At 35.3% G+C, this 15,485-nt stretch overlaps 1 protein-coding gene across 1 annotated transcript in view; it reads left to right on the top strand.

Annotated features, from left to right (window-relative positions):
- Nucleotides 1-14,350, top strand: part of LY75 (lymphocyte antigen 75) — a 101,860-nt gene extending 87,510 nt beyond the window's left edge. Inside the window, exons 29-35 of the mRNA XM_077761010.1 lie at nt 365-559; nt 2,753-2,979; nt 4,326-4,494; nt 7,626-7,775; nt 9,881-10,003; nt 11,927-12,094; nt 13,729-14,350. Coding sequence (XP_077617136.1) covers nt 365-559; nt 2,753-2,979; nt 4,326-4,494; nt 7,626-7,775; nt 9,881-10,003; nt 11,927-12,094; nt 13,729-13,907 — 1,211 coding nt within the window. The 3' untranslated portion in view covers nt 13,908-14,350. The remainder of the gene's footprint in view (nt 1-364; nt 560-2,752; nt 2,980-4,325; nt 4,495-7,625; nt 7,776-9,880; nt 10,004-11,926; nt 12,095-13,728) is intronic.
- Nucleotides 14,351-15,485: the final 1,135 nt, after the last annotated feature.

Genomic DNA, 15,485 nt, shown 5'->3' on the forward strand with positions numbered 1-15,485 from the left:
TATGAATAGTAATATATTAATTATTTAAATAAAATAATTATATTAATTTTCATTGCAATTAAGCATATATACAGTAGAAATGAATATTTGACTTAAAATAATAAAGCATAAAGTTATTGCAGGATGGGGAAATTATAAGTAAACTTTAATTTTTTGTTTATAATTTGTAATTTCCAAATTAAAAATAAACATAATTTACTGTTGTAGTCAGAAAATATTTTAAAGAGATATACATAGTCATAGAACTTGTTAGAAAGTAGGTAAAGAAGAAAGAAAATTAGTTGAGTTTGAAATATTAACCTCATAACTCTTATTCAAATCTTGATTTAATCTCTAAATGTAGAAAAAAATGTTTCTTTTCTAGATAATTCTCTGGTGTGGTCTGATAAGACCATGCTGTCATACACGAATTGGAGAGGAGGAAGACCAGATATAAAAAATGGCAATTTTTTTGCTGGCTTGAGTATTGATGGCTTTTGGGATATTCAAACCTTCAATGTTATTCAAGAAATAATTCAGTTTAACCAGAACAGCATTCTTGCTTGTAAAATTGAAATGGGTAAGTATGCTAATGTAGAATTTTCACTCCATAAGGCTAATTAGCTCCACAAGTGGGAATCATGCAACTGTATTTTTTGAGTGCCTCCTCTATTTTCAGTCCTATGAGAGGTAGTACAGAAGTTACAGAGGAAGGAAAAGATACAGTTCCTGGTGTCATGGTCTTGATCTCAAGGAGTAAAATGTAGTTGGGGAGACAGCATTAAATTCCTTATCATTGTTTTATGTAGGTTACTTTTAGATTATTTGGTACTAGCTTAAATTTGTTGGAAAGTCAAAAGAGATCAATGAAAACAGAAATAATGAAAACAAAATGCTTGGAAGAGAAAGTAAAACTTGGTTGGGTCTTGAAGGATGGAGAAGAGTTTTAAAAATAAGAAAGTGTGTTTGGGTAGAGTTTTAACATTCCAGGCTGACAATAAACTTATCTTAAATTTGCCTAATTCCTTAAATAAATCTATGTTAAAATGCATGTCAGTTCTAAATTTTTCACAGCTTAAAAACTGTTTTAAGTTTTAAGACCTCTGCTGACATCCAGGCAGAACTTCTCCCTTCATAGTACCACAGAATAACTTTCTGGAACGCCATTTCCATCAACAATCTCCAGGGATTCCCTACTACCAATTACTTTGAGTCCATGTAAGCTATTAAGACTAAGTGTTCTAGAAACACTGTCTTTTCTAAAATTCTAGGCTTTCTTCCAACCTTGATTTTTCCCCTCATTCTTGGCTCAATATGGCTCTTTTTCTGTCAGGCTGATCTCTTAATTATCCTGTATGCAATGTATGCTTACCCTCATTTGCACCTTTATTTATGGTTTTTTTTTTATTGACAAGAAGTCTTCCACCTTTTTTTTTTTTACTTCTTTAACAAGCTTTCTATTTTAGTATGATTTTATGTTTATAAAAAAAAGTTACAGAGACAGTACAGAGAGATCCCATATGTACCATAACCAGTCTCCCCATTGCTGTGTTAGTATGGTACATTTGTCACAACTAAGAAATCCAATATTTTGGATTACTTATTCACTAAAGTCCATATATTATTTAGATTTTTAACATTTTTACTTAATGTCCCTTTTCTATTCGGGATTCTATCCAGGATACCATGTTAATATAGTCATCTTGTCTTCTTAGGTTTCTCTTGGCTGTGAAAATTTCTTAGACTTTTTTTGCTTTTAATGACCTTGACAGTTTTGAGGAAATTTTTTTGGTCATGTATTTTTTGGGGCACTTATTTTGTGGACTGTGTCTCACTTTGAGTTGGCTGATGTTTTTCTCATGATTAAACTGGACTTGTGGGTTTGAGGTTTAGGAAAAACCACAGAGTGAGTGTCATTTTCATCACATCATATGAAGGATATATGCTATCAACATGACTTCCCACTGTTGATTTTAACCTTGATCACCTGGCTCTAGTTGTTTGTCAGCTTTCTGACAGTTCGTTACTCTTTTCCCCATTTACATACTGTACTCTTTTTAAGGAAGTCAGTATATGCAGTCCAGAGTTACAGACTGAAGAGTTTTTCTCCACCTTCCTGAGAAGGGTGTATCTATGTAAATTATTTGGAATTCCACTGCACAAGAGATTTTTCTATTCTCATCCATTTTAAAATTTAATCATTCAGTTTTTTATATCGGTATCAGCTCTGATATATATTTTATACTTTGGGTTATAATATATTATACTACATTAATATTTTATTCAAATTGTTCTAGTTTCAGCCATTGGGAACAATGTTTATATATTTTTTAATCAACCTGGCAACTAAACTATTTAAGAACCTATTATAGGGACACCCAGGTGGCTCAGTCAGTTAAGTGTCTGACTTCAGCTCAGGTCATGATCTCACAGTTCATGGGTTCAGTCCCGTGTTGGGCTCTGTGCTAACAGCTAGCTCAGAGCCTGGAGCCTGTCTTCAGATTGTGTCTCCGTCTCTCTCTGACCCTCCCCTGTTCATGCTGTCTCTATCTCTCTCTCAAAAATAAATAATACATTTAAAAATTTTAAAAAAGAACCTATTATATGTGTTGCAGCAATAAGAAAAATAAAATATGCATTTTACCTCCCTTGTTAATAAGAAAAATCCAGTTTTATTTAACTTTAGAAATGATTGCATGTCCAGTCCTACCCAAAATATGTATTTTAAATAATTTAAATTTAATCACTAATACTCTTAATTTAAATATTATAGTTGACTACAAGGAAGAATATAATGCTACTCTGCCACAGTTTATTCCGTATGAAGATGGTATTTATAATGTTATTCAAAAAAAGGTAACATGGTATGAAGCACTGAACATGTGTTCTCAAAGTGGAGGTTATTTGGCAAGTGTTCATGACAAAAATGGCCAATTCTTTCTGGAAGATATCGTAAAACGTGATGGATTTCCACTATGGGTTGGGCTCTCAAGTCATGATGTAAGTCTTGTCTTGTTTTCCAGAAATTTTCCAAATGTGTTAGAAGGTTGGAAATTTGAGCATAAGATATTAATTCAAAGTATAACATCAGATTAAGTCCTGGGATTCAATTTGCGTAGCATAGTTCTTCCTTATCTTATCATAAACCAAATAGAAAATTGTATTTGTAGAAAGTGTAGGGCAAATGGCCAGGACTGCAGCTGCCGTAGATACTGCCAGGCCATCCCAAGGACCTAGTAGATTTGTATCTTAACACCTCTCTGTCACCTAGTTGAGGAAGACCAATTGGAAAGCTGGTGAAAAAGAATAGGACAGAATCAGAAAACCCCAAGTTCTAGTACTAGTGGTAGGTCTTCCATTTATATGTTTGGTGATTATGAGCAGGCTATTTAACCTTTGGAAGTTTATTTCTTCATTGGTAAAATTGGGGTAATAATATTTTCCTTAATATAGGATTATAGTGAGATTAACACAAAAATTTATATAAGGTACCAAATGAAATTCTTAATATTAGGACTAATAAATGTGTATTTTCTTCTCACTTTCCCCCTACAAGTTAGCACTGTTTGAGAATAATGTTTTGGTAGTAAATACAACTTTTGTGCCTCTATTTGAATCCTATTAATTAGTATATCCATGTACCTATAATAAGGTCCAGTTCCCCCACCCACAAGAAATAGGCATCTATAGAGATCAGAATTGAAAGCCTAATTTAAATAATCTTTACAACAAAGTGGAGAAAATAAAAGAAAGGATGACAAATTAGGATTATAGAAAAAAGGAAAAAATCAAAAGTAATTCTCCCATATGAGTTTCTTGGGAAGTATTTTCCTCTTCCAAACCCTTGATGCTTGATGGCTTCTGTAATATGAAACTGTAGCCAGAGACACAAACCACAGAAATATAAAACATAAAAAACAATATTCAGGATAATATGAAGGTTGGTAATACACATCTGTAATTGTGACAAATGGAAGCCATTTGCATGTCATTTAATTTCAAGTATTATATAAACTCATCCTTAAAAAAAATAAATCTAGAGACAGAGTATAGTAACTGTGTATAAATTTAAAGTCCTACTTAAATTGAACCAGAGTAAATGTCTCAAATCAATGCATCAAAAGTAAATCCCCGATTTTACAAATAGGTCCAAACCTATAACAATTGTAAACAAATAATTAACAATCTATTCCAATATTCCTTAAAGTATGTATATTCTTTATAATGTTCTTTTTGAACAGTCTTTTGTCTGGATTCAGGTTATCTCTATTATTCTTTCTTTTAAAAAGGCAACTCTTATGTTAAAAATGTTCTAAGCTTTTTTATCTCTATGATTCTTAAAACAGGGAAGTGAATCAAGTTTTGAATGGTCTGATGGCAGTACATTTGACTACATCCCGTGGAAAGATAAAATATCTGCTGGAAATTGTGTTGTCTTGGATCCAAAAGGAATTTGGACACATGAAAAATGCAAGTCTGTTAGGGATGGTGCTATTTGTTATAAACCTATAAAATGTAAGACTTGATTTTTAATAACTATATTTATTAAAATATGACATTTTGTCTTATGCACATGATTAAATACTCAATGAAATTTTTGAAGGTTTTAAATAATGTTTGCTCACAAATCCTATTAAAATGAATTTGATACTTTGTGAAGAGAAATGAACATGATATACCCATATAGGGTATGTACCCAAAGACTTTCAGTTCCACTATCACTAGGTACATATTACTCTAGAATTTGTGAATTGTAGTTTCATTTAGCACTGTTCCTCAAAGGCTGACACTGCTTTTAAAAAAGAGCCTGGGTGGTTCAGTCGGTTAAGCATCTGATTTCAGCTCAGGTCATGATATCACAGTTCATGTGTTCAAGCCTTGTATTTTACTCTGTGCTGACAGCTCAGAGCCCAGAGCCTGCTTCAGATTCTGTGTCTCCCTCCCTCTCTGTTCTTCCTCTGCTCGTGCTCTGTCTCTCTGTCTCTCTGTCTCTCTCTCTCACTAAAATAAATAAATAAATAAATCAGTAAAAAAGGGGTTCAAAAGCACATAAATTTGGGGAATTCTTCAAGTCTGATTTATCATATTGATGGCTCTGAAGGTTTCTATAGTAAAGACAGCAGTTTAACTTTGTGTAACTCATCATTTTCCAAACTTATATGATTCTTAAAACCTAAGGGAAGAGCCCCTTCCACCAGGGTTGGGCTCATCCTGACAAGTGGAGCCTTAAAGAAGAGCAGAAGAACTAAGACCCCACCCCAATTCCACTCCAAGAGCTGCAGGGGTATGCTGGACAAGCCAAGAGATGGTGGTGGCAGTGGTCTCTGAAGCCTCTGGCTCTCAGTGCTTACCATGCTTCTGTTCCAAAGAATATTCTAGAGAAGATCCAACATTTGGACTTAAACTGAATCAAGCAGAAGATAATGTGAAAACCTTATCTAGAGAAGCAAGTAAATACAAGAAAGGGAGAATGATATCAAGAATAAGAAATAAATGGATAATCAAAAATTGACATCTCAGTTGTTAGGTACAAAAAATGAATGTACTGTTTTAGGAAAACAATTAGAATTCATGAGAATACATGAGATAATGGAAAGGACATTTGTGTTAGCTAACAGACTTTATAGGATCAAGTTGAATGACATGAACAAATACAAATTCAGTGCTATACTGAGTTGAATAGTATCCTCCCATATTCACATCCACCCAGAACCTTAGAGTGCCACTTTATTTAGAAATAGCCTTTGCATGAGGTGCCTGCTTAGCTCAGTCAATTAAGTGTCAACTTCAGCTCAGGTCATGATCTCATGGTTTGTGAGTTTGAGCCCCGCGTTGGGCTCTGTGCTGGCAGTTCAGAGCCTGGAGTCTGTTTCAGACTCTGTCTCCTTCTCTCTCTCTCTGCCCTTACCCTGCTCATGCTCTGCCTCTCTCTCTCAAAAATAAATAAATGTTAAATTTAGAAAGAAAGAAGGAAAGAAAGAAAGAAAGAAAGAAAGAAAGAAAGAAAGAAAGAAAGAAAGAAAAGAAAGAAATAGCCTTTGCAGATGGAATTAGTTAAGATGAGGTGATGCTTGATGAAGATGGGCCCTAAATCCAATGACTGGTGCCCTTATTAGAGGAGAGAAGCAGACATAGAGGGAGAAGGCCATTTGATGATGGAAGCAGAAATTGCAGTGATGCAGCTATAAGCTAAGGATTGCCAGCAACCACCAGAATCTGGGAATTATGGAACAGATTCTCCCACAGAGCCTCCAGAAAGTACCAACCCTGCTGACACTCATTTTTCGATTAGACTCCAGAACTGTGAGAGAAGAAATTTCTGTTGTTTTAAACCACCAAGTTTGTGGTAATTTCGTATGGCAGTCCTGGGAAACTAATACAAGAGCAAACATGAAAAACTGAATCTTCAAGAAAAAGGAAAATAACAAGTGTTGGCAAGGATGTGGAGAAATTGGAGCCCCCATACATTGCTTGTGGGAATAAAAAGTTGTGTGTAGCCACTGTGGAAAATGGTATGGAGATTTCCCAAAATTTTTAAAGAAAATTACCATAGAATCCAGCAGTCCCACTTGTGGGCATATACTCAAGAGAAATGAAGGCAGGGACTAGAACAGCTTTGTACAACTGTGTTCACAGTGTCATTATTCACAATGGCCAAAAGGTGGAAGCAGCTCAAATTGTCCACTGATGGATGAATGCGTAAGCAAAATGTAGTGTATACATTCTATGGAATCTTATTCATCATTAAAAAAGAAGGATGTTCTAACACTTAATACAACATTCATGGATGAATCTTGAGGACATTATTCTTTGTGAAATAAGCCAGGCACAAAAGGACAAATACCGTATGACTAGAATTGAATGAGGTACCTGGAATTGTCAAATTCATAGAATCAGAAAGTAGAATGGTGGTTTCTGGGGGTGGGCGGGAATGGGGAGTTATTATTGAATGGGAACAGAAGCCATACTTAACACTTTTGTGTGAGACAGATTTTGCTGTGAAGATATACTGCACTTTGTAAACAAATTACCAAATTTTCACTTGTGGATGTGATTTTTAAAAGTAGTTCTTTATATGGCAAGGTAAATCTAGTTATATAATAGCAAGATAAAAAGAATTTAAAGAAAAAACTTTAATTATTATTTCAAAGTAGTTACAAGCTTGTCTTTGCTTCTTTCCTTGGTCTGTCTCTCCAAAAGTTTTCTCATTAGGCTAATTCCATCTTAGAGGGCTAAGTACTTTCTTCTATTTTCTAAGTTTTAAAAATGATATTCCAAAAAGCTAACTAGAATGTAATCCAAGGCATGCCTGGATGGCTCAGTCTGTTGAGTGTCCAACTTCCGCTCAGGTCATGATCTCACACGGTTCAGGAGCTGAACCGTGCTGTCAGCTGCATGGAGCCTGCTTTGGGTCTCTGTCCCCAGCTTTCTCTGTTCCTCCTCTGCTTGTGCTCTGTCTCAAAAATAAATAAACATTTTTTAGAAATGTATCCTCTTAGAGTATGGGCTATAGCTTTCTCTGGTGTGTGTATTGAGTTGAATACTTTCTTACCCAGAGGCACCACAGTTTTAAATAGACATTAGTGAAATTAAAAAGTCAATCATTTGTCTGTGAATGTTTACAGTCATGTCTAACATTTTTATAGCTAAAGAGGTGCCTTCTCATACATACTCATCAAGATGCCCAGCAGTGAAAGGGAACGAGTCACAGTGGATCCAGTATAGAGACCACTGTTATGCATCCAACCAGGAATTGCACAGTTTCTTAGAAGCCAAACAGTTTTGTTCAAAACTTGGTGAGTTAAAGCTGGTTAATTTTCTTGGACCCAATAATTTAATCATTGGAATTTTTCCCAAGGAAATAATGACTATATTTTTGAAAATATTTTTAAAACACTCAATATTTGTAATAGCATTTTATAACCTAATTGCCCAGTGGTAGGGAAATGGTTAAGTATTTTATGATATATGAGTTAAGTGAGATATTGGAATAGCCATTAAAATGATCAATGTGAGAATAAGTACATGGAAAATGAAGGTAAGTGGGAAGAAGTAGAATAAAAAATTGCTAAATGAATCATTATGTGAAAATAATGACAAATGAAATGGTTTTAAATATAGTTAGATATGCTTGGATGAAGGGATTAAAGGCAAATTTTTTGTGAAGTCAGTTATGCACTAAATACCAAATTATAGCTTTCCCCACTACTTAGTTATAAATAAGTAAGCTTATCCTAGCCAGAGTAACAAAATCCAAGATGCATGGGTTGTTCATCCATCCTGCAATAGAAATGGCCCATATCCTCTGAACATCATAAAGGGACAGGACTTTTTGTCTTCATATTTAACTATTTTAGAAAGAACAGCAATAATTGGATCTCTCCCATAATAAACTTACTCTATAGTCATACTGTGAAATGACTTCTAGGGATACTACCAAGAGTCTTTCAAAGATCTGCATCCTTGGGTAGCCATTTAGCCAGATTGATGATAGATCTCTCATTTATTTTGCTAACTCTTGTGGAGACATTTGACTGATTTAAAAATCTCCTTATTACTGCATAACTACATGATGGAAATTTGTGTGGGAATTCCTGTGTGGCACATATGTATACACACACACACACGATGGAAACTATTGTGAACTGTGTATGTGTTCTGAAAGTCAGAAGCCTCTTGCTCCTATACAAGAGAAAATAGAAAGACTTACTGTCATTGTAGTGTGGGAGTTAAGTACTTAAGTCTTAGAGGCAGACAGGTGTAAGTTTTAAATCCTACTCCCATACTTACTAGTTGAGTGATATTATAGAAGTTTCATAATTGCTTCTCTTTTCTCATCTGAACAGTGAGAATGAAATAGTACTTATTTCAAAGGTTGGGTTGTTGTAGGAATGAATGAAATGAGATAATGTATGCAAATGTAGCACAGTGTCCTGCAAATAGAAAGCATTCAAACTAAAAACTTAGAAAAGATTGAGATTGGCTCTCTAACTTTATAACTGGCTAGCTGTATAAACCTGAACAATTCACCTAATCTCCTTCAGGCTCAGTTTTCTCATCTATAAAACAGTGATGTCTTCCCTACAGGATTATGTAATATTAAATAAGCATGTGCACACTGTGGTCGTCTATAAAGGAGTAAAGACTTGCCTTTACCATTCTCCTAGTATCACCACCACAAAAGAAATGCTTTAGTTCAAGTGTAGATAGGCTTGCCACTATTGATGAGTATTTGATTCTACTTAGGATTTATTTCTAAGTGTAGTTCTTATTTTATTTTCATCCCTTGCCTGATGATGGTGATAATATTATTTTCTCTGTGTGTTTAGGGCAATTTATCAAACTTCAAGAGTATTCAATTCCATACTTATTTAGGAACATATAATGGGCATAACCAAGTTCATTTATATATAAAATAATATTAAAGGAAAGGCTAATGCTTCTCAATATCCCAAACCTATTTGCTTTTATTTTCATTTTAATAGAAGCAAATTTAAAGCTAAGCTATTATATGGAAATGGTTGTTGAGGAGAGTATGCTGATATGTCTTTCTACAATCACATACCCACTTCTTATAGCTAGCAGTTCATATACAAAGGTCTCATTGTTAGGCAGTTCCAAGACCAAAAACATATTATCAGGTAAACATTTTAAAGAAACATAACATTTCTCTATATAAGTTTCAATCTAGAAATATTTCTAACTTTTTTAGACTCTATTAATGCTATTCTTTTAAAATATGACACAAATATCAAATTTTAAAAGTATTCTCTATGTAAAGCTTGAATTCCTCAATGATCTTGATCATGATTGATTTTTTTCTCAAGTGGCTGTTTGAGAATAAGCCACTTCCCTAGTTTGCATACAGCTCATTAGCTTAGGGTTTGTTTTCTGTCAATAGATCATTCTGCAACTATTGTTACCATCGAGGATGAAGATGAGAATAAATTTGTGAGCAGACTGATGAGGGAAAATAATAATATTACCATGAGAGTTTGGCTCGGATTATCTCAACATTCTACTGGTAAGTGACATATTTGTGTGGACAGTGTGCAAAGAGAGTTCCAACCTGTCCTAAATGCCAAGTCAGCCTTGCTAAAGAATGTTAAGTGGTAGTTAATTCAAATGCTTCTTATTGATGAATAAGCTAGGTCTGCTGGCTGTTTTGGAGACTTATAAATTGCTAATGAATATGCAAGTGACTTATTAGTGATGATGGAACACACTAATGAAATAGGAAGCCAGGTTAAATCAACTGGGATGTTCTAGAGGCTTAAGATACTTGGGTCAACAGCATATTTTTTTCTCCTACAGCAATATTTGTGCCCCACCCCCATGTCCCACAAAGGACCCATGACTTAGTTCCCTTAGAGCTCTAGTGTCTATCAGTCATATTTTTGCAGCTTATAACTCTGTTATTCAGAAAGTTCTCTTTTTGTTGTTCTCTTCCTTCCTGAAATATTTTTACCATAGAGAATATTAATTCTTTAAAAAAATTTTAATGTTGGGGTACCTGGGTGGCTCAGTGAGTTAAGCCTCTGACTCTCGGTTTTGACTTAGGTCATGATCTCACAGTTTCTTGAGTTTGAGCCCTGCATCAGGCTCTGTGCTGACAGTGAGGAACCTGCTTAGTATTTTCTCTCTCCCTACCCTACCTACACTATCTCTGTAATTTTTTTTAAAGCCTATTTATTTATTGAGAGAGAGAGACAAAGAAACAGAACACAAGTAGGGGAGGGCAGAGAGAGAAGGAGGCACAGAATCTGAAGCAGGCTCCAGACTTTAAGCTGTCAGCACAGAGCCTGACATGGGCTTGAGCTCACTAACTAGAACTGTAAGATCATGACCCAAGCCAAAGTTGGATACTTAACCTATTGAGCCACCCAGGCACACCAAGAGAATAATTAATTAATGGTAATTTTTTTTTCAAACTAGCTTAGTAAAATTGCACAGAATTAAAAAGTATTTGTTGATGAATTTCCCAAGGGATAATGGATTAATCCAAGTAATAATGGGCAAAAAAGATTTGATAAATTTGAAATTGATAAAGAATTAATTAAGAGTACAAATTCAGTAAAAGAATAGAAAGTGTGTTTCACTCATTTTATGCAAAATTGAATTCTAAATAATTGAAATACATGTGAATTCCAAAATATTAAGCACTTGTCAAAGTGAATGGATTCAAAATTGGTCATCTAAATGAGTTCTAAATTGTGTTTACACTATCACCACAAGATGATGCTACCTCAGCTGGAAAATAAAAATGGAGTCATGGTGGGGAGACCCTCCTGGACCCTCTAGACCCTTCCTCCCCCAGCACATCTTTTTTTTTTTAATGTCTTTATTTTATTTTGAGAGACAGAGACAGAGAGTGAGCAGGGGAGGGGCAGAGAGAGAGAGGGAGACACAGAATCTGAAGCAAGCTTCAGGCTCTGAGCTGTCAACACAGAGCCCAATACAGGGCTCGAACCCACAGACTGTGAGATCATGACCTGAGCCAAAGTTGGACGCTTTACTGACTGAGCCACCCAGGCATACCTCCCCCACCCCAGTACATCTTTAATGAGAGTTTTTAGTAGGAGGTAAGGATGTTGATGGAGACTCAGGTTTTTAGAAATCTATCCCTCCCACAATGAATATGCAAACATTCTACTTTTTAATCAAAACACCACATTTTATATCAGTGCTGTCTAATAGAACTTTCTGCAAAGATGGAAATGTTCTGTATCTGTGCTATGTAACAGAGTAGTCACTAGCCACATACGGCTATTGAGCACTTGAAATGTGACAAGTGCAACTGAAAGACTGATTTTTAAATTTTTTTTCACTTTTAATATGTTTCATCTTCAACAGTGGCATAGCATAGTTCTAAGTAAATGAGTTGTATGAGCCACGTACCTTTCTACCTTAGAAATTTAGAGATAATAAACTTAATTTCTTTCTTTAGGTCAGTCTTGGAATTGGTTGGATGGATCAAAAGTGACATTTGTCAAATGGGCAAATAAAACTAAGAGTGGTGGTGGCAAATGTAGCATTTTGTTAGCTTCAAATGAAACTTGGATAAAAGTTGAATGTTCACATGGCTATGGAAGAGTTGTCTGCAGAGCTCCTCTGGGTAAGTATGAAACCTATCCTTAAGAACTATTTTTGCAGAACAGGTCGGGAAATAAATGTGCAACTCAATTATGCACAATGGTTTGCACTTAGTCCTGAAGTCCTTATTTAGCCCTTAAAGGATATCCAAAAAACTTGATTAAGCTACACAGATTCTTTCCCTCAGAAAAATAGATTGCAAGAGAGAGTAAATGCCAACATGTCTAAGTCTCCTAGGTGAAAGCACAAACAGATTAAACTTTGTGTTATTCTTTTCTAAGAAAAATAGAAGCTGCCAGAATATTAGGGAGCTCATTTCTTTGAATATGTTCTTAAGATACATTTGATTCTGTCAGTCATATATGTAAAAGCTCAAAGGTCTAATTCTAGAGTTAGTTTGCTTCCTTTTTCCTCATTCCCATAAAACTCATGATTAACTCAACAACAGTGCAAAACTGGATTTAATTATGTAAAATTTACTGGAAGGAACATCAGTAGGAAGTCACAATTTAAACTTAGGTTTCATCCTGAATTGATGCATAAAATAACCATAAAAATCTTATCTTAATTTCATTTCTAGAGAAAGAGCTCTAAGTTTTTCAGAGCAACGTTTTTGAAGATTTAGCATAAAAACATTCTTTTAGTGGATAAATATTAAAGATAAATCCCCAATATTAAGTGACTTGTATCTATATATTCATGCATTGATTCAGCACATATTTGGAGTATCTACTGTATGTCATGCCCTGTTTTCTATGCTGGGTAGGGGGATGACTACTTTAGGTTATCAGGGAAGCTATCTAAGAGTAGGAGACACTGAAGCTGAGATTTGAAAGACCAGCCAAACAAAGACCAGGGGAAAAAGCTTCAAACAGAACAAGCTTGATGAGTGCTCAAGGAAGAGCTGAAAGGTAGGCAGGTACCAGATACCCAGGACTCGGGAAGCCAGGCTCAAGAGTTCAGATTCTGAGCTAAGTAAAATGGAAAACAACTGGAAGATTATGGCTGGGCNCCAACAGTTCTGTTTTGGCTTTTTGAACTGTCCATATGGAGATAGATATTCATATGGAATGTCTAGTATGCAATTGGACATATGAAAAAGAAGGGAGGTCAGCTGAGAGGTGGTGTTTAAAGCAAGGGGACAGAATGAGTCCATCTGGGCAGCATGTAGAGAGGGTGCCCGGGAGAGCGTTTGACATTGAATAGCTAGTGGCTAAATGAAGTCATCCTAAAGCTGTAAATTGGCTTTAAAGCAAATAACACTTTATTTGGCACTGGTTAAGTCAAACACAAAAATTTACAACTTACAACAATTTGCTATCAAAGTAAGGTAGTATACTGGGAGTAATGTTCTCAGAAAGGGTGATGAGAAGGGAAAGAGAGTAATGATGATGCTCTGAGTTCTTTAGAAGAAAATTGCTAAAACAATGAATAGGATTTGAATGAAAAGGAAAACAGTTAAATCTGTAAAGAAAATACTTGAGTGTTTGATGTGGACTTTGAATTCTGTGTTAATGCTATGAAAAAATCAGTACTTATTGTGTCTAATTCATACAGAGTTTACAATGTGACATGCAGCCTTATGTATTAGATCAATGATCAATAATGATCGTTTTTGTATTCTCTCCTCCAATGTCAAACCTTTCCCTATTCTAGGCTCTGATTACAGAGGAATAACTATCACATTTGCTGTGCTAAGTGTCCTAGCTCTCATCAGTGCGCTGATTTGGTTCCTCTTCCAAAGGAACCATTTGCACTGGGCAGGCTTCTCTTCAGTCCGATATGAACAAGGAATGAATGAAGATGAGATTATGCTTCCCACTTTCCATGACTAAATTCTTCTAAAAGTTTGTTAATTTGCACTAATGTGTTAGGGAAAAATGAGCCTTTTCAGATTTTCCCAGTGTCAGTATTTACTCTGTTCTAAAGTAGAAGTCATTACGGGCGCCTGGATGGTTCAGTTGGTTGAGCATCCGACTTTGGCTCAGGTCATGATCTCACGGTTTGTGGGTTTGAGCCCCGCGTTGGGCTCTGTGCTGACAGCTAGCTCAGAGCCTGGAGGCTGTCTTCTGATTCTGTGTCCCCCTCTCTCTCTCTGACCCTCCCCTGCTCATGCTTTCTCTCTCTCAAAAATAAATAAAACATTAAAAATATTTTAAAAAATAAAGCAGAAGTAATTAGTACTTTTTCAGTTGTTTAATTGCAATGCTAGTATCTACAGTGAATTATCCACAAGATGCTATGTTTAAAACTTTACTTAATAGAATGGAGAAGAACCAAAGCTGGGACTAAAGTCCAAGTTATTTGTAGGGTAATAAATTTGATGTGCATTTTCTCTGTACTACTGTAGTTAGTAACTAGGATATGTATATTTTAATGGCATTTTAACTTAAAATTGGCATGTTACCAAGTCACAAGTCTGCCTTTTAGCTTTTAAGAATATCTAGCCTGGTGCCTGGCTGGCTCAGTCATTAGAGCATGCAACTCCTGATCTCTGAGTTGTGAGTTCAAGCCCCACATTGGATATGGAGTCTACTTAAAAAAAAAAAAAAGAAAGAAAAAAAAAAGTTTAGCCTAGTGCAAAATTTGTACATCAAGGTAAAAACATAACTGTAAATAATATCAACATTGTTTTAAGATAGTCATTTGTAGCATTTAGGAGAAATTATTAATGAATGTGCTTATTTTTTTATACCCCAAAATAATGCTCTTGGCAAGATGCTTCTCATACTATTCCAAACATATTTCATACTAAATGCAAATATTTTGTTTTGCCATAGTTATTCATAAAATCATGGTTTTTAAAGAAGATTTAGGGGGCGCCTGGGTGGCTTAGTCGGTTAAGCGTCCGGCTTTCGGCTTTCGCTTAGGTCATGATCTCGCAGTTCGTGGGTTCGAGCCCTGCATCGGGCTCTGTGCTGACTGCCAGCTCAGAGCCTGGAGCCTGTTTCGGTCTGTGACTCCCTCTCTCTCTGACCCTCCCCTGCTCACGCTGTCTCTCTCTCTCTCTCTCTCTCTCTCTCCTAGAACTCAGTAAAAATTATAAAAAAAATAAAGAAGATTTAGTACTTAATTAACATTTTTCTAAAGTATATGGGAACACTGTTTTTAGATTGATTTAGGTATACTGTAGCAGTGTGGTTTTGTCTTTTCTTATATAAAACATTTAACTCCTTACTTCTTTTTTTTTAGTTTATTGTCAAATTGATTTCCATATAACACCCAGTGCTTATCCCAACAAGTGCCTTCCTCCATGCCCTTCACCCCCCTTNTCCTCTTCTTGTCCTCCATGGTCCTCCTTAACTCCTTACTTGTTAAAGGGAATCAGCTAAAGATACAAGTTCTTGAAAATTTTGCAATTTTTATGCTTTACGTGACATGTCAAATTTTTACTAAGAAGTTTGTGTTACTTT

This window comes from Crocuta crocuta, unplaced genomic scaffold (assembly GCF_008692635.1).
Source record: "Crocuta crocuta isolate KB4526 unplaced genomic scaffold, BGI_CrCroc_1.0 scaffold153, whole genome shotgun sequence".
In the NCBI taxonomy this organism is placed as follows: domain Eukaryota; kingdom Metazoa; phylum Chordata; class Mammalia; order Carnivora; family Hyaenidae; genus Crocuta; species Crocuta crocuta.